The sequence below is a fragment of the Debaryomyces hansenii genome, assembly GCF_000006445.2.
Source record: "Debaryomyces hansenii CBS767 chromosome B complete sequence".
Taxonomy (NCBI): Eukaryota; Fungi; Ascomycota; class Pichiomycetes; order Serinales; family Debaryomycetaceae; genus Debaryomyces; species Debaryomyces hansenii.
Genome location: NC_006044.2, coordinates 263,471 through 281,927, shown reverse-complemented (window position 1 = coordinate 281,927; position 18,457 = coordinate 263,471). Strand labels below are relative to the sequence as shown.

Here is an 18,457-nt window from a genome sequence, read left to right as displayed (position 1 = left end):
ACATACAATCAGTAGAAATATGGCACAATCACAAGTAGGTAAAGGATCACCATCCAACGCCACTTTCAGAGATAAAGAAAAGCCACAAGAGGTTCGTAAGAGTAATATCTTAGCGGCTAGAGCTGTATCAGATGCAATTAGAACGTCATTGGGACCAAAAGGTATGGACAAGATGATCAAGACCAAAAACGGCGAAATCATCATTTCCAACGATGGGGCCACGATCTTGAAACATATGGCAGTATTGCACCCGGCAGCACGTATGTTGGTTGATGTGAGTGCGGCACAGGACGTTGAAGCAGGAGATGGGACCACGTCTGTTGCTATATTAACGGGATCATTGTTGGGAGCAGCAGAAAAGTTGTTGAATAAGGGCATCCACCCTACGTTGATTTCGGAATCATTCCAGAGGGCTGCCACCAGATCTGCAGAAGTTTTATTGGAAATGTCGCACAAGATTAGCTTGGACGACAAGGAGGCATTGATCAGAGCGGCATCAACGTCGTTGTCGTCGAAGATTGTTTCACAACACTCGTCGTTGTTGTCACCATTGGCCGTCAATTCGGTATTGAAGGTTATGAATGAAGAGCATACTAATGTCGACTTGAATGATATCAGATTAATCAAGAAGGTGGGTGGTACTATCGACGAAACTGAGTTGGTCAATGGGGTGGTATTGACGCAAAATGTTGTTAAAACTGCTGGCGGTCCTGTTAGAGTTGATAAGGCGAAGATCGCTTTGATCCAATTCCAGTTATCCCCTCCAAAGCCAGACATGGAAAACAATGTCGTGGTTAATGATTATAGACAGATGGATAAGATTTTAAAGGAAGAAAGGGCTTACTTGTTAAACATTTGTAAGAAGATCAAAAAATCAAAGTGTAACGTGTTATTAATTCAGAAGTCAATCTTGAGAGATGCCGTCAATGATTTAGCTTTACATTTCTTATCCAAGTTAAATATCATGGTCATCAAGGACATTGAAAGAGATGAGATCGAATTCTTATCGAAGGCAACCGGATGTAAGCCAATTGCTGACATTGACAACTTCACTGAAGATAGATTAGGTTCAGCTGATGTAGTTGAAGAAATCGAATCTTCTGGCTCAAGAATTGTCAAGATTGATGGTGTCTCTGCAAAGAATGTCAAACCAACTGTTTCTATAGTCTGTCGTGGTGCCAATCAACTTGTCTTGGATGAAACTGAAAGATCTATTCATGATGCTCTTTGTGTCGTCAGATGTTTGGTCAAAGAAAAGGCTTTAATCGCTGGTGGTGGTGCTCCAGAAATCGAAGTTTCTAGAGTCTTGATGAGTGAAGCTAACAAGTTATCTGGTGTTGAACAATTCGTATATCAAGAATTTGCCCAAGCATTGGAAGTTATTCCAACAACTTTAGCTGAAAACGCTGGGTTGAACTCAATCAATGTTGTCACTGATTTAAGAAACAGACATGCTAATGGTGAGAAGAATGCCGGTATTTCAGTAAGAAGATCTGGTGCTTCTAATACATATGACGAACATGTTTTGCAACCAGTTTTAGTCAGTTCTAGTGCTATCACTTTAGCATCTGAATGTGTCAAGTCAATCTTGCGTATTGATGATATTGCATTCAGTCGTTAGACCTGATTAATTTCTTAATACCTGTATAAAACACATCAAGAAAAGACTGATATGAATATATTTAATTACACTTATTAATATATATATATATATACTTGAATATATTCAATTAGGTAAACTATAGGATCAGCTTGAAGCTGGAACTGGGGTAGCATCATTGCCCGTAGTCAATTTACTGAGCTTCTTCTTCAACAATCTACTAGGGTTTAATGCGAAGAAACACTTCTTGTCGACTTTCGCACTTTCCTCCCGAGAAGTTTGTGGTATTTGTTTAGCTATTTTAATGCATTTCCTTATCGTTCTAACCAAAGTTTCATATTGTTCTCTTTGCATTTTATGTATATCACTCTTAGAATTATCTTCTGTTTTAGCCTCTAGATTTTCTTTGTCCTGATGTATTTCCATCGGTGTCATATCTGTCTCTTTGTCATTATCTTTAACGGTGTTATCCACTGCCGAATTATCAGCCTTCAGTTCTGGATCTTCTTTAATCGTATCGAGTTTTACCTGAGTATTTTCTTCGTCATAATGGTGTTCCGATAAGAATTTTTTTTTTAAATATCTATCCGTTATTCTCTTATCAATATCATACATAGCAGCGAGGGCAATTTGTGGTGGTGAGAAAAGAAATGCAACGTCGCTTAACAATGCATAATCACTTAACCACTTTTTGGCTTTATCATACATTCCACCAATTGTATCGATATTGACATCGTACATTAAGGGGGAAGGATGTAATAATACTGCTTGGAAATCAAGGAAAAACCCATATAATGGTCTGAATGGATGGTGGACTAACAACGTGAATTTCAAAGATTGTAGGACTATAAATTCTAAATCGAGAACATCCTTTGGTTCTGTCTTCGGGAGTGCCTTACAAAATGATTCTATGGACATGAAGTAATTTTCAGACTTAGCTGCTAGGAAAACACAGGTGTATAATATGTTCTTAGGATGATATTCCATTACTGAGTTAACCAAATAAAATTTCTTGAAAAACGATACTGCCGTTGCTTTCACTTGTGTTGGCATTCTGAATGAATTAACCACTTTGATAATATTTTCACAGTAAAAGTTTAGGTATTTTAATTCTTCTTCTAGTGTAAGTAGATCTAGTAATTTCTCCGAAGTTAATTCGGCTTGATATTTATCAACATTCTCCTTAGATCCTGACTTGAGTTTCAAGAGAGCCTTATTAAATTCCTCGATTGCGTGCTGTCTGCCCTTTTCATTTATCTTCTGTTTAGCTTCTTGTAATGATTCTGAAGTGAAAGACCAAAGCTGATACTGTGTCGATCGTCTATATAAATCATCGACCGTTACCTGAGGCTTCTTTCGTATTGGGTATGATGTTCCATCTTCCTCTATATTCTTACTTGGTTCTGCCGATCCTTTATCTGCCATTGAAGTTAACTATATGCTATCTAGACCCAATCCTCTTAGCCTTCTACTGATACTCTGATGCTTTAAAGCAAAATTTCAGTCACGTGAATGCTACAGATGTTCAAATATGCAATAGACATAGATTACTATACAAGTTAATACATACAATATTAGACCAATTTAACAGATCTGGACAAACCTTTCTTAATACCAGTCTTTTCACCTTGGTAAGGACCTCTATTGCTTGAGTCATAGACTTGTCTGACAGATTTAAGTTTCTTTTGAGCCTTTTCATACTTCTTTCTCTTCTTAACTCTTGAGTTTCTGTTGTCCTTCTTTCTATGAGGAGTAAGACCCTTGTTCTTAAGAATTTGGAAATTAACGGCTCTCTTTCCGTCATCACCCAATCCATCTTGTAACTCGTCCAATTTGCCTTCCTTGGCTGCTTGCACAGCATCTTCATGGGCCTTACGACGAGACTCTTGTTTCTGAATCTTGCTTTGCTTCATGCTTTCGTAATAATCATCACCACTGTCCTTGATATCATTGATTTCGTTTGCAAGTTGCTCGTCACCAGATCCAACTTCTTCGTTATCCAAGTCGTCACCGAGTTGGGCTTTGTCTTCACCCAAACCTCTCTTTCTTGCTTCTTCAATAAGTCTTTGTTGTCTCTCGAATAATCTTTCCTTATATGGTAAATCCAAGTCACCGGTCAAACGTTCACGGTTATTCTTTGCTGCAGCTTGATCAATCTTAGAAGTGTAGAAACGTAAGGTACGCTTACGGCGTTGCTTCTCTTCCATATCAACTTCTTCTGGTGTGGCAACTTCAGTGAAGTCATTAACTACAGCCTTCTTCTTAGATGGTAATTTAAGGTTACGCTTTGAATTGATATCAATATCAAATTCTCGATCTTCATCTTCTTCACTTTCCTCGTCGGATTCTTCGTCAGATTCTTCACTTTCATCTTGTAATTCTTTATTATCACCCATGGCATCCACAAAGTTTTCTTCCTCGTCATCGGATATTTCATCTTCTTCGATGGAATCGAAAGCCTCGTTTGTATCATCAAGTGTCTTTTCGTCAGCAGGCATATCAGGTAATTCGTTGGCTTGTCTCCAAACTTCCCTCGATTGTAAAATGCTCTCCATTACAGGACTATCTTTCATTGTAGCAAATGTTTCTCCGCTCTTCAAGTTATCCACAAATATAGCAAAGTATGACGTTATGGCACTCAAATATGCGGACAAGGCAACGATTTTAAGTTCTATTAAGTGGTTACGTTCCCGTTCTTGGTATTGGGTTAATCTGGGCTTCAACGCATTTAATTCTTTCAACAATGGAACAAATTCCGGGAACGACGTGTTCAAAAGCTTCAACTTCTCCTTATCATCTAGGTTATCCAACGCATCAGAATCACCCTCGTTGATTACCAACTGCAATTTGTTATCATCTTTCTTTTCAAAGTCCTCTGTAACCTTTTGCCAGTCATTCATCATCTCATCATCAACATAATCATCCATCGCTAACTCACTTAAATGCTTCTTTTGTTGTTTTATAGCCTCTTCAGTCATTTGTCTCCCATCCTCGTCATCACTAGCATCATCACCTCCATAATAATTTTGTCTGCCACCCCATCCTTTTTCTTCCTCTTCTTTTTCTTCTTCTTCTTCTTCTTCATCCTGCGAGTCATCTCCGTTAGCCTCCTCGGGATCTTCTGAATCAGATCCTTCGCTTTCTTCACCTAATTCCATAACTTCTTCATCCGATGATTCGTCCTCATGTCCACCGTTTCTTGGCCTGTAATTCCCGGCTTCATTTAACAATATCTTCTCTTTATTTGCATCAAATGCATCTACTTCATCTAAATCCACATCTTCGTGAACCTTGGATTTTCTCGACCTAGCCATCACGAATTATATGCTATGTATTGAAGGAATAGTTCTTTTGATATACTCATCGCTAAAATACCTAACCAAAAAATTATGCGGCTTGAATTTTTTTTGCTACTAAATTTTGTGTAACGTCAAAGAAGTGAAAAGTTTATGCAATAGTACCGTTGAAAAGATCTATTAACTACTCTAGATAAGGATACCACGCCGGAATGTCTAATAGATTGGAGTCATTGAATTCCAAAAAACCATCCTCTAGTCCCAAGCCTTCCTTAAGGTTTAAGCCAAAGGTTGTGGCTAGAAAAACTAAAGAAGAGAGAGCAAAGGAAGCACCTCAAATCAAACAAGAAAATGGAGATTATAAGCCTTCAGGAAGAGATCATACGTCAAGTAGAGGAGGTCACAGTAAGCGTGGAGGCCGTGGAAATTATAGTGGAACACATTTGGTGTCTGCAGGACCTTTGGCTTCGGGATCAGTATCTATAGGTAATGTCAATGGATCTAAGTTAGGTTTGACCAGAGATAAATCGTATAATTCGGTATCACCTACGCCCGAATTTTTGCAAAGTTTGAAGTTAAAAGACCTGAAACCGAAATCAAAGTCGCCTACCCCTTCCAGGGATTATTATGAGTCGGATGAGGAAGATCCTACAAAGATTGACATGAACAAAGAATACAGATTTGCGGATGAGGAGACGATTTTATTTCCAGTTAGGCCAGAGAGAGATGAATACATAGCTGATACCGTAATTACACCTTTACAGTCGAAGGATGCATCTATAGAACCCGAATCTAATGAAGAATTCGAGACAGAGCCTTCGCCAGTCAAGGATGAACCAATTGAGGCTAAATTAGAGCAAGTAAAAGAACATAAGGCCCACCTTGAAACAAAAATCACGGAAACAGTTGATGTATTAAATAAGGAAGAAAAAACTAAGATAGTAAGCGACCATCAAGCTATTTTGGACTTGGTGACAGACAAACTCGATGGGTTAAGTACCGATTCTAATGATAACAAGACGGGAAACAACAACTATACTTTATTCCACTTACCAACCGTTTTACCCGAATATTACAATCAGGAATCTACCACTGAACAGCATACTGTGGAGGATGAAGGCAAAGTGACTAACTTTGCATCCAATGTTACACCATTGCGTGGTCAGATTGGGCATTTAAACATTCATAAATCCGGTAAAATCTCAATCAATTTGGGTAATAATAATAACCTTGCAGTTTCTCAAGGTTCTGCTGCCCATTTCTTGCAAGAAGTTATAATGCTTGAAATGAACGAAACCGATAATACGGAAGACGTTGAAATGATGAATGAAGATGGTGAGAAAATCAAAGGGAAATTGTACCGTTTCGGTCAAGCAGATGGTAAAATTATTGGAACACCAGCGATCCATTGAGCATTTAATTAAATACATTGTATATTATTTTTCATTATAAATATTTCAAAAAATCATTTTAAATCGGTATCATGCCAGTGTGTAGATGTTAAGGTTTTCTTCTATAAGCTTGATCACAAAATAAAAATATGCTACTACTTTGTTACGTGGTTATTAATTTTCTTATTAATGCTATACATGTTATATACATAAATTAATGCTCTAATAATTTCGAAGTCAATGCTTCCAAATCTTCTAATGTTTGTGGCTCATCATATTCAACAACTCCATCGTCTTCATCCTTATTGACATTCTTATCATTGTCAAACCATTTTGGTTTCTTAGGTTCTGGAACGTCTTCATCTGCACTAGAATGTTCCAAATCGCGATCTAAATCAATATCATCACCGCCAATAGAAACTACAGTTTGAATATTCTCATCTTCATCGTCACTTTCTTGTCTCATATTCTTTTCCATTTCCTTTCTCTTTCTCTTCTTTTCTTGCCTCTTCTCTTTAGCAGTCAATTTATCTTCAATATCTGCATTGTTCATCAACTCAGTTTCCTTGTTCAAAAATGTATCTTTTTGGACCCTAGCATCACCTTGCTTCTTGAAATCTTCTTCATCTTCTAATTCGTAAATTGCATGCGCTACTCCATCGTCATCAAACTTCAATTTATTAGCATTTCCTTTACCTGCAACAGAAGCCTTTTTAGAGAGCGCTTTCTTGGCCAGTCTTTTTGAAACTGGGATAGATAAATCAGGTAACTCATCATCTCTCAACTCGTGATCTTGACGTTTGACAGCCATAAAATCCTCGTCGTCGTCGTCACTCTTTTCTGCAGTATCAGCCTTACTACCAGTCAAATTCAAATAATGGTCAGACAAGATGGTTTGATTCTTTCTTTCAAACATACGATCATACTTGGTTCTAACCTTTTTATCTTCTTCTGGGACTACATCTCCCTCGTTATTAGACTTTGATAACGCAGCTAATTGTCTTGACATGTTTTTCTTTTCTTTATTGTCTGATCCACCTTTAAACTTGATTTTTGGGGCACCTGGCAACCCTAACGATCTAGCAAATTTATCGGAAGGCAACTCGTCAATTTTGAAAATATCCTTATCTTTTTGTACATAGACAGATCTGAAGTATGAAATGAAAGCTCTTTGACCTAAATTCTTAATCATAGGATCTTGAAAACACAATGATTGCAATTGTGGTCGAATAGTCTTTTTGTTCTTTTGCTTGATATTCATAAATTTGAGCTCAATTTTATTATTGTTCAATCTTTTCAACATACCATTCTCTTCCGATGGTAATAACATCATAAGTGACTTACCAGCACGTCCAAAACGAGCTGCACGTCCAACTCTATGAACATATGTTGCCGCATCTTCAGGGCAATCAATTTGAACAACCCAGTCAATAGCAGGAAAATCCAATCCTCTTGCAACAATATCAGTTGCAAAAAGACATGCATGTTGTGCCTGCGAGAATTTCATCGTTGTTTCCATACGTGAAGTTTGTTTATGACGGCCATATAATTTTAATAACGATATACCTGGTTGTAAGGTACGGAACGTTTCGTACGCATATTGAACTTGTTTCAGCGAAGAAAAAAATACAAGTATTTTACTCTTTAAATGTGACTTTATAAAAGACCATAAGACATCAAGCTTTTCATCCAATGGAATCTTGATGTAATATTGTTCCAAACTTTCTGGTGTAGCAGACAATTCTTGGTCAGATGAAATACCAACTCTTTTTGGATTAGCTAAAGATAATCTTGCCAAGTCTTTAACACTATCTGATTGTGTCGCAGAAAATAACAAGGTTTGTCTAGTTGGAGGTAAATGACCCAAAATATTATCAATTTGTTTCTTAAATCCCATATCCAAACATCTATCGGCCTCATCCAAGACTAATACCTGTAAATTAGATGTCTCCATCCCTACTGATTCGTTCAAATGCTGAGATATTCTACCTGGTGTACCAACCAATATATTCATTTTGGAAACTCTTTCTTTTTCATACTTAACATCCTTCCCACCTGTAACAAGACCAGCAGAAAAATTGTTATGTTTTCCTATTTTAACCAAAACTTCGAAAATCTGCACTGCTAACTCCCTAGTTGGTGAGATGATCAACGCAGCAAGTCCATCGTATTCAGTAATCTTATTTCTTATCAAAGACTCAATAGTTGGAATTAAAAACGCAAGAGTCTTACCTGACCCGGTTTTTGCAGTACCCATAACATCCTCTCCTTTTAACGAAATTGGAATTGTTTTCTTCTGAATATCTGTTAATGATGCAAAGCTTGCTTCTTTCAAACCTCTAGCTGTCTCCTCTGAAATTGGAAGGTCACTAAACTGTGAAATCAGCTTTTCATCCACTACTGGGTCATAAGCATCAATTCTTTCTTGTAATTTGGCTAATGTTTCTTCTTCCTTCTCACGATGCGATTTACGTTGTGACTTCACAACTTTACGGTTATTCTGCTTCTTACCCATTATTTCTATACCTTATCTTCTACTAATTTGAACTAGTATCAATCCATAATATTAATACCATCTCATCTCTCTTGTGCGTATAGAACCAAAAAATTTTTGGATGTAATATATATGCAGGATGATTTGTATGTATATACGTATTTGCATCTATAGAAGATAAGCTAGCACTAGAGTCCTGGAGGTATTTGCTACTCTCGAGTATAGTCACAGCAATCTTTTGTTCATTAAATATGTTTCGAATCTATAATAATGAGTTGGTTTAAATAAAACGCATCTCTGTGGCCTATGCACTGCTATTGAAACCTTGGGGTGTTCAGCCTTGCTCAAAGAGGTTCCTGAAACAAGTTGCTATTCTGGCTTCTAGACATTTATTTATACATCCAGACAGTGGAAATTCATGTCAATTGGCTAAAAATTGAGTATTTCTGAATACTGCAAGCACAAGTCACCGTATTTGTCTAATAATTTTGAATCTAAAACATTGCAACTCATTTTACCGCGAGGGATATTGTATTTCGAAAGAACACGTTCAAACGGCTCCAGTAAGGAGCTGGTTTCATGCTCGCTGGACTCGTTTTCAACTTCGATTTGAATTAACAACCCCTTGAATATACCATGGAGAAATACATTCGAGGTTCTTATGATTAAACTTCCATTCTCTAGCTCGTATATTTGGCCACCGTCTCCTTTGATGTTCTGCTTCTGTGTCCATAAACTCTGCATTTTTTGATTCACAAAAAAGTCAAACGTGTCGTTCAACCCCGTAGTGGCCCCTTGATGCAAGTGGCTATCCGGAATAGAAAATTCGGATCCATTCAGAATTTCGGCCGATTCTTCTTCTATAACGTTACTGAATACACAAGCAGAATTCTTATTAATCAACGAAATACAAGACCCCACTAGGTATGATGGTGCTAGTGTATACAAAAATTTGGATTCCGACGATGTCACACTTGTCTCTGCTAACTCAGGAGCAATAGAATATGGATTATTCCTAAATATCTTAAAACTGAAGCTCCATTTACCTTTAAGCGTCGGTAACTCGTTAGACAATTGATCGTGAAATTGAACGATCGTTTCTGGGGTAGCCTTCTGTATCAAAATGAGCCTATTTCTTTAGTTAGTACTATCATTTTTATAACTAAAAACTCTATGTATCTTCAATCCTAACATACGCTGATACCATTATTGTATTCTAAGCGGGTAATCTCTCCTAGTGTCTTTATATCAATCCTTAAACCAATTTGTTTCGACCTGGTTATTTTGTTCATAAATCTTGGTTATGTGGCCCGAGCCCGAGATTTTTTTTTCATACTTGAGAAGAGCATCCACAACTAGCACTGGCCAGATGGTATTATAATCGTTTAAAGCGTCTAAGAGAGGATATGACGTCAGGAGACTGTGTTAAACAAGAAGCTATATTCGCTGGGGTAAACAAACAATCGTTTGTTGCCGACTATTGCGCAAAGGAACAATTAGTAGCATACGGAGCATCAAATAATGTTGCATTATGGAATCCATTATCCAAAGATAACAAAGGGACATACAGTACGTTGAAAAAGCACACAAAGGAAATCACAGGCATAAGGTTTATTCCAAATAGTCCATATTTAGTATCAGCTGCTGAGGACTTTGAAGTGAATGTTTGGAAAAGACAAGGAAATGAATATGGTCACCATAGCAGTTTAGAGTTCCACCACCATTCTATTACTTGTTTATCAGTAATCAACGAATTTATATTTGCCACAGGGAGTGCTGACGGGTATATTGCATTATGGGGAATAAATAACGAGACAGAGGAATGGGGTTTGATACACAGCTTTCAAGTGAAGTCCAATTTCTATCCGATGACATTAGCATTACAAGATGTGGATGCGAATGGTGGTTATGTTTTAGCGGTGGGAGGTACGACCCCAATGGTCTACATTTATTCTTTTACATTGTTATCAGATCACCATAGTCTTTCACATTTTGATCAATCGGCCGTATTAACGGGACATGAGGATTGGATCAAGTGTCTTAATTTTGTAACGGAAGAAAAATACAAAAACTACATATTAGCCAGTGGGGCGCAAGACAGATACATCAGATTATGGAGATTGAAGTTGAATGATCAAATCGACGATTCGGATGAAGATGAACTGAAATTGATTCTTTTATTCAACAAGCAGTACAAATTTAACGTAGGAACTTCTACCAGGGCTGCCATCAGTTTTGATGCCTTAATTATGGGTCACGATGACTGGGTTACAGGTCTTCAATGGCACCCATCGTACCAACAGGAATCTGGTGAAAAGAGATTGCAATTATTATCCTCGAGTGCAGATACTGCGTTGATGGTATGGGAAATGGATACTGATTCAGGTATCTGGTGTTGTGTTAATAGATTAGGTGAAATGTCTATCAAGGGTGCTTCCACCGCTACTGGTGCATCAGGGGGATTCTGGTCATGTTTATGGTTCAGCGATGATCAACATCAATATATCTTGGCTAATGGTAAGACTGGTTCCTTTAGAGTATACAAAACCGTCGACAAAGAGGCTAGGACATGGGAAGCTGTTTTGGGTGTAACTGGTCCTACCAGAGAAGTTACCGACTTAGTCTGGTCTTTAAATGGTGAGTATTTCAGTACGACTTCGTTAGATCAGACTACAAGGTTATTTGCTCCATGGGTAAAAAACAGGGATTTCAAGACGTGGCATGAATTCGCCAGACCTCAAATCCATGGTTATGATATGATTTGCTTGGATAACATCAGTGCAACCAAATATGTATCTGGTGGTGATGAAAAGCTTTTAAGGGTTTTCGAAATGACGCATTCTATTAGCAGATTATTACACAACTTCTGCGGTATTGATATCGTTTCTAGTGAATCCCAAGAGGAATTACCAGAGTCTGCCTCGTTGCCTGTATTAGGTTTGTCTAATAAGGCTGCTAATGAACAACTTGAGGCAGGTGATATGTCTCAACAACAGCAAGACATGGAAGAAAATGCCGAAGCAAACACACCGAAAGAGGATATTCTAGAATCCTTAACATCTCCTCCATTAGAGGATCATTTACAGAGATACACTTTGTTCCCAGAAATAGAAAAATTATATGGTCATGGATACGAAATAACCTGTTGTGCTACATCTCCGTCTGGTTCATTGATTGCATCAGCCTGTAAATCTAATAATGCAAGACATTCAGTCATTCGTGTTTTCAATGTTGCAGAAGAATACCAGCAATGTGCACAAGTATTAGAAGGCCATAACTTAACAGTCACAAGTTTAGAGTTTTCTCCTGATGGCCAGTTCTTAATGTCTGTTTCGCGTGATAGACAATTCTCGTTATGGAAAATAGTTAACGAGAAGGCAGGTAAGTTCGAGCTTCTTGAACTTAATGCAAAGGCACACAGCAGAATCATTTGGGATTGTTCTTGGGCCCCTTCTAACCCGTACGGCAATTTCGTCGTTACCGCTTCCCGTGACAAACAAATTAAATTATGGCAAGTAAAGGATAAAGTAGAAGCCATCTCGGCTATCAAGTTGCAGGATGCCGTTACATCTGTTTCCTGCTACAGATCTGGCTTGCTCGATACTAAGATACTGCTTGCAGTTGGTTTTGAGAATGGTGATATTTCTTTGTTTAGTGTGGATCTCAATGAACCAGAGAAACATTTCAAATTAAACTTGAAGTTTGATTCTACATTAACACCCGCCAGTAGAGTTGCTAAGTTAAGCTTTAGTAACAAATTGCATGACAACAACAAGAATTTGATGCTTGGTGTCGCAAGTAACGACACATCCGTGCGTATTTATAGTATAAACAAGGAAATTTTTGTATAGTTCTTTCCTCCAAGGTTAAAATAACATATTAGCCCTCTGAATATAGAAGAATAATACAATTAACATCAATGTAACCAAGTTTAGGTAAATGATATCGAAGTATATATGATTGAGCATTTTTGTGTCATATAGATTTTGTGTCAATTTTTGGTTGATCAAATCAACCCCCAAAGTCGAAAGTTAACGACACGAAATAACATCAAGTAAATAATCATCAATTATAAGTATAAATTATTGAAATCTCATAGCAATGGCCGACAAATTTCCAGCTTTGGATTCTATAGATAACGAAGTACCAACAAACGATTCCACCGAGGACGTTGGAGAAAGTGATTTCTTATCTCGTGAAAAGGAACTTCTTGGTGATGAATTCAAGACTGAGGACGATAAAGATGCTTTGGAAGGAAGTGACGATGAAATAAATGATTTCAAAGAACAATTTCCAGATGTCGAAGATACTAAGGCTGATGAAGAAGAAGAAAGTGAAACAGAAGATAAAGGATTCGAAGACGATAACAATACCGGATTTTCCAGCGACGCAAGTAAATCTATCGAAGATTCCAAGCCTATAAAAGAATGGAAAGAGCGCCGTGATTTGGAAATTTCTGAAAGAGAAGATGCTAATTCGAAGAAGAAGGAAGGAATTATTTCCAAGGCTCAAGAAACAATTGATGACTTTTACGAAAACTATAACAACAAAAAAGAGAAACATTCGAAAGACATTTTGAAGGAACAAGAAGAATTCTTAGAGAAGAGAGATGGCTTTTTGAAGAATGGCACCTTATGGGATAGAGTCAATGAGTTAGTTGAAGAAGTCGGTGAATTGCCAGATGATGGTAATAGAGATAAGACCAGATTCAAGAAGTTATTAGGTAAATTAAAGGGAAAGGAAAATGCTCCAGGTGCTGGTGGCTATTAGTATTAGAGTTTTCTGTGTAGATTTCTGTGTCTTTGGCACAAAATAGTTTCTTGATTTACTTGTAATTATTAGTCTTCATATTAAAATATATATTGAGTACGAACAAATAAAATGAGTAAATAATGTCTCCCGTTACTACATGACTTTATTGATCAATCTAGGTAAAGTCTCTTGCTGCAACTTTTCATATTTCTTTCTCTGTTCGCCATGCACATTTCTCGCTAAAAAGTCATTCAAATTCATCAACTTGAAGACTCCAATGCACATCAATGCTGCTTCAAGTTTATTCCAACTCTTCAATTTTAATAATCTGAATTGAGGGTGGTTTTCCTTAACTACCCTCCACTTGGACAATAAAATAAGACGGAACAAATACGAACTCAAATTGTTGATAAAACCTTTGGAAATATGGCGAATATTGGTGGATTCTGTTGTATCATCAGAGACTTCTAATTTATATCCATAGTCAGGTATAAAGTTTGCGGAATTAATATAAAGAGTGACGATTCCTGCCACAAACCCTATCACTTTCGTATAACTTTTAAAGAACAATTTAACATGTGAGAAATACCATCTGTTAGTAGCAGGATGAGACGGGTTCCGTAAATATACTAGCAATGGAGATGTTAAAGAGATTAGCAACATGGATATTAAGTTCGGTAAATAAATAAAGTTAATCAATGAATTAGCTCTATGGCCGGCATAGGTTAAATAATTCTTAACAATCCCAGATATTGTTGTTCCTGCTTCGCCATTGAGGAAAATGCCATGTTTTAATTCATAAAAGTGGTCCAAAAACCTACTTTTAAACGACATTAATCCAAAGAACAAGTACGCCATTACATTATGTTGCACGTATGTCATGATTAAGCCTAGCCAGTTTATCCTGTGCGATTTAACACCAAGTGAAAAGTTAATCCAAATCGGATTCAAGATCATGGTCTTCAAATAACCTGACAAGTATCTTTGGTTCAACTTGTATCTTGTCGGTGTCAAGTAATTAGATAATATTTGACCGAAGATCATTGGATAGATTACATACTCTTTATTCGAATATAATGTCCTTAACGTCTTCGAATATGTATCTATCTTCGTAAACCGTGAAAATCTGGATAAACTTATGTTCTCGGCTGAAGGAGGGTTTAAATTAACAATATAGTTGAGCAATATATAGATCGATAAGTAATCTTTAGGTATTTTAGCATTATCAGCAACAGCAAAGTACAAAAAGCAACAAGTTGCAATATTAGAAACCTTAGCGATATGCTTCTTAGCATTTTCAGACTGCGTTTTCTTTGCAATCAGTTCATAGTTCATAGTGACTATCCGACGTATAAGCGGATTCAATGATAAGAAACTTGACCATTGTAAAGGTTTAGGAATTCTTGCAAGCAACAAGATTATAACCCATTTGGCCCATTTCTGAATTGATGGATCTAGCCTGTTCATTGATACTTTGACAAATACACACCAATAATGCTGATTTATTTTATGGCTTTAATCTTTTTAGAAATAGATACGCGATATTCACATTCAAAAATCATCAACACGGAAAGGGATCAGGATATTTATTTACTAAATACTTAAATATGAATGGATCAACATCATCTGACGCGGTTGATCCAGGTTTATGCGTTACAACTCCTTCTCCAGTCAAGCAGACATTAACGCTAGGTTCTGACACATTCAATAAAGATGATAAACAAATAACACCATCCATTAGACGGTCCAATTCTACAAGATCCAAGGGGATAAATTTTAACGTTGCTATATCTCCTTTAGCTACGGGCCAAACTCCTCCTTCTCTGAAGGGTGGACATAGGAAAACGGCATCATATGATGCAAAAAATTTACATTTACCTCAGCTTGCCGAATCATCGCCTAGTTCTACCATCCCGGATTCACCAATTCCAACAGCTTCAGAAGAATTAAAGTATGACCTTCCATTACCACTGACAGAACAACTCATGGGATTGGACATAGACGATCAGTTAAGGTTACTTGCGTTAAAGGAAATGAGCATAGTAGAAATAAAAGATAGTATAGGAAACCTAACTTCCAAATTGCAGAGAAACGAAAACGAGTTGCATAGTTTACGAGAAGTCATACAGAGGTCATTATACAAAGAATTGAATTCGTCGAGCTCAAAACTGAAAAAAGAGACACTGTCGAATGGATTTGTCACAAGACCACAAAGACAGAATAGTAATCCTCGAGAAGAAGCGATAGCAAGTACCAAAAACAGAAGTAGAAGAAGAACTTTATCTTCGTCATCAAGCGGTGTACCTCCAGTCCTACTGTCCCAGCAATTATCGCAAAATACAGATAAACAATCCAGAAGAGACTCTACGTTATGGAGCAATCTATCGAAACCGTTGAATCTAATACAGCAATTTGACTCAATGCTACAACATGAATTCGAGAAATCTATGATTCCACAGAAAAATCAAGAGGGTTCAGATAAAACTATGGATTCACATAAATCAAGACATTCAGAGGATTCAACGTCCAGCTTGGGCTCGATATCTTCTCCTTTAAATTCAAAATCGAAATCAGTTACTGGGAAACAATCTAATGATGAATTAGATCGATATTTTGCCCAGCAATCTACTTCGGGCGCATCAAAAGATAAGCCTGATGGTGTAGTCCCAACGGAGAGTCATATGAATTCAGATGACATGATTCAAGCAGTCTCATCTTCGATCTGGTCATTTGTTAACGATGTCAAGACTAATGTACTATCATCACTAGCGGACGAAGATGTACCTGAATCCAGAAGCCATGTAACTAAGGGACCACTGGGCTTCTCAAACAGTAACGACCAAAAAGAAATTAACGATCTCACAGTATATAATTTGGATACCGGATCTACAGTAAGCCTCGATAAAAATGAGGATTCAGATCTAGATTATACATTTGTTCATAATACGGCCAATGAAGACAGAGCGGCCGTAGACCACGATAAAAGCAAAAATGACTAATGAAGACACGAAATGCTAACGGAATCAACTGTTCTATTCGATTCTCTATAGAACTATTTATTTATTTAAATTATGAAACTATTCACGAGCCGATAAGAAAATTTTATACCAATATATGCATAACACAAATCGTGCTACACTATAAGCTTTGTAACCCCTTAACTAATTCTGATTGTCTCTTGTCATCTGATTCTTTGCCACTAAGATCGCCAACTGATCTTAAATCCTTCATTACGATATCCCTCAACTTGTCGAAATACACATCTTGCAATAAGTTTCTCAAATTATACTCCGACTTCTCGATCAAGGTACCCAAATTTATTAAATGGGCTGTCTCTACATTTAAAGCTGAGTCTAAGCTTAAGGATTGTGTCAATTCCAACTGTCTTGTTAAACTACCTGCAAGGGACAATGATGACAGCTTTTTGTTTTGCAAGTCAAGTATAACCGACGATGTTACCTTGTATGTTGCATTGCTTGATGCTTCTGGGATAACTTCGATCACATGAATTGAGTCCCATTTACCTGATCCATCTTCTGTTTCCTTCTTGAACAAGACAACACCCGCAAACCCGTTGTCTAAAGTTTCTTGCTCGTCATCTTCTTCATTTGTGTCCCAGAAATACACTGACGAAGTACCCGCTCCCTCATAATACAAGTCACGGTAAATATCAAAGCTGTCGTTGGCCTTGACTTCTAATTCTCTTAAAATGTTCGATGGAAATGGAGGTGGTAATTCATCCGAATCTTGTGCCACTACTGGGAAATATTTATTCGACCATGGAGATCTGTACGAGTCACCGTCTCTATTGTAATCACAGCACAAGTATTCTTTGCCTGTTTCATCACACTTTTGTGTGCGTAATGGAACATCTACCGACGATAACAAATCCTGGGTCAATTCTTCACTAGTTTCAGAACCATCGTTTTGAATAAGCGTACATATATCGTTCAAATTCTTGGTTATATTCTTTGGATCCAACCGTCTCATCAAATCCAACGAGGCGTCTAATTTATCATCATACGAAGTCATAGTGTAGTCAATTGATTAAGTTAGTGCTCTACCTGTTGATCCGTCTTAACAAGGGATTTGTACAAACAATATTTCGATTTTGTGTCATGTTGATCCATAGAAGCCATTTTTTTGCAATTTCATGATTACGACACCCTCTGGAATATATCAACAGAACTACTACTTGGGATCCTCGTCTCTGATAATATTATCTGTATTCCAGTTGCTTCCCTGTCAATAGCGAGAGAACTGGTGGTACGAAGAGCATTTTATCAACCAATCCGAAACTATACACAACCCCATACAAACAATGCAAATTTTACTTGAAATGATTCATCTTGTAGTGATGTTTATGTATTTATATATCATCCGTGTTATTTATGGATGATTTTGGTGTATATTTCAGTATTTGTCATAAATTTGACAGTTCTTAAAAAAAATGCTGCATGTTCAATTCACCACACAATGTCTAGAAAAGCCGAGCTGTTACTTCTAATAACAGACCTGTTCGTTCAGAACTTACGGTACAAAACAATTCCCGATTCCTTTTGATAAATCGTTCTTATGGCTTAGCAAGATAAATTATTTTGCATTGGGATGAGTGAGGTTATTACTAAAATCCGACATTAGCAACTTTAAAGTAGATAACCATTTACGAATATATCTAAGTAAATCATAAGCTGTATAACTATAGGTTTCTTTATTGTACAAATCAATTAATATGTAACAAGCTTTATCTTCGAAATGGTATTTTTTTTTTTCAGTATAACTATATTCATCTACCGTCCCTCGACTTACTCTATTACAGACATATCCTTTCGGAAATCGTTGTACTAAACAATTGACCATATTAATTGATGCAAAATTTCCAAGGTATCATTATACGGCTTTCGGATCTGGAACGAATACCTAA

At 37.1% G+C, this 18,457-nt stretch overlaps 11 protein-coding genes across 11 annotated transcripts; 5 read left to right on the top strand and 6 right to left on the bottom strand. All coding sequences in view use genetic code 12, as the record gives it.

Annotated features, from left to right (window-relative positions):
* Window positions 1–19: 19 nt before the first annotated feature.
* Window positions 20–1,621, top strand: DEHA2B03410g (DEHA2B03410p; the record flags this gene model as incomplete). Its single annotated transcript, XM_457113.1, has 1 exon — window positions 20–1,621. The coding sequence occupies one exon, from the start codon at window positions 20–22 to the stop codon at window positions 1,619–1,621; it is 1,602 nt and encodes a 533-aa protein (XP_457113.1).
* A 126-nt stretch (window positions 1,622–1,747) lies between these two features.
* DEHA2B03388g (DEHA2B03388p) lies at window positions 1,748–3,025 on the bottom strand (the record flags this gene model as incomplete). Its single annotated transcript, XM_457112.1, has 1 exon — window positions 1,748–3,025. One exon carries the CDS (start codon window positions 3,023–3,025, stop codon window positions 1,748–1,750), a length of 1,278 nt encoding a protein of 425 aa, XP_457112.2.
* Window positions 3,026–3,174: 149 nt separating this feature from the next.
* On the bottom strand, window positions 3,175–4,914 carry DEHA2B03366g (SSU processome component SAS10; the record flags this gene model as incomplete). The annotated part of the gene is made up of 1 exon (XM_457111.1): window positions 3,175–4,914. One exon carries the CDS (start codon window positions 4,912–4,914, stop codon window positions 3,175–3,177), a length of 1,740 nt encoding a protein of 579 aa, XP_457111.1.
* A 194-nt stretch (window positions 4,915–5,108) lies between these two features.
* On the top strand, window positions 5,109–6,308 carry DEHA2B03344g (DEHA2B03344p; the record flags this gene model as incomplete). Its single annotated transcript, XM_457110.1, has 1 exon — window positions 5,109–6,308. One exon carries the CDS (start codon window positions 5,109–5,111, stop codon window positions 6,306–6,308), a length of 1,200 nt encoding a protein of 399 aa, XP_457110.2.
* Window positions 6,309–6,501: 193 nt separating this feature from the next.
* Window positions 6,502–8,802, bottom strand: DEHA2B03322g (DEHA2B03322p; the record flags this gene model as incomplete). The annotated part of the gene is made up of 1 exon (XM_457109.1): window positions 6,502–8,802. The coding sequence occupies one exon, from the start codon at window positions 8,800–8,802 to the stop codon at window positions 6,502–6,504; it is 2,301 nt and encodes a 766-aa protein (XP_457109.2).
* Window positions 8,803–9,210: 408 nt separating this feature from the next.
* On the bottom strand, window positions 9,211–9,988 carry DEHA2B03300g (DEHA2B03300p; the record flags this gene model as incomplete). Its single annotated transcript, XM_457108.1, has 2 exons — window positions 9,211–9,910; window positions 9,978–9,988. The coding sequence occupies 2 exons, from the start codon at window positions 9,986–9,988 to the stop codon at window positions 9,211–9,213; spliced, it is 711 nt and encodes a 236-aa protein (XP_457108.2).
* Window positions 9,989–10,187: 199 nt separating this feature from the next.
* Window positions 10,188–12,632, top strand: DEHA2B03278g (DEHA2B03278p; the record flags this gene model as incomplete). Its single annotated transcript, XM_457107.1, has 1 exon — window positions 10,188–12,632. The coding sequence occupies one exon, from the start codon at window positions 10,188–10,190 to the stop codon at window positions 12,630–12,632; it is 2,445 nt and encodes an 814-aa protein (XP_457107.2).
* A 250-nt stretch (window positions 12,633–12,882) lies between these two features.
* Window positions 12,883–13,551, top strand: DEHA2B03256g (DEHA2B03256p; the record flags this gene model as incomplete). Its single annotated transcript, XM_457106.1, has 1 exon — window positions 12,883–13,551. The coding sequence occupies one exon, from the start codon at window positions 12,883–12,885 to the stop codon at window positions 13,549–13,551; it is 669 nt and encodes a 222-aa protein (XP_457106.1).
* A 135-nt stretch (window positions 13,552–13,686) lies between these two features.
* On the bottom strand, window positions 13,687–15,000 carry DEHA2B03234g (DEHA2B03234p; the record flags this gene model as incomplete). Its single annotated transcript, XM_457105.1, has 1 exon — window positions 13,687–15,000. The coding sequence occupies one exon, from the start codon at window positions 14,998–15,000 to the stop codon at window positions 13,687–13,689; it is 1,314 nt and encodes a 437-aa protein (XP_457105.2).
* Window positions 15,001–15,140: 140 nt separating this feature from the next.
* DEHA2B03212g (DEHA2B03212p) lies at window positions 15,141–16,532 on the top strand (the record flags this gene model as incomplete). Its single annotated transcript, XM_457104.1, has 1 exon — window positions 15,141–16,532. The coding sequence occupies one exon, from the start codon at window positions 15,141–15,143 to the stop codon at window positions 16,530–16,532; it is 1,392 nt and encodes a 463-aa protein (XP_457104.2).
* Window positions 16,533–16,671: 139 nt separating this feature from the next.
* Window positions 16,672–17,565, bottom strand: DEHA2B03190g (DEHA2B03190p; the record flags this gene model as incomplete). Its single annotated transcript, XM_457103.1, has 1 exon — window positions 16,672–17,565. The coding sequence occupies one exon, from the start codon at window positions 17,563–17,565 to the stop codon at window positions 16,672–16,674; it is 894 nt and encodes a 297-aa protein (XP_457103.2).
* Between the last annotated feature and the right edge of the window lie 892 nt (window positions 17,566–18,457).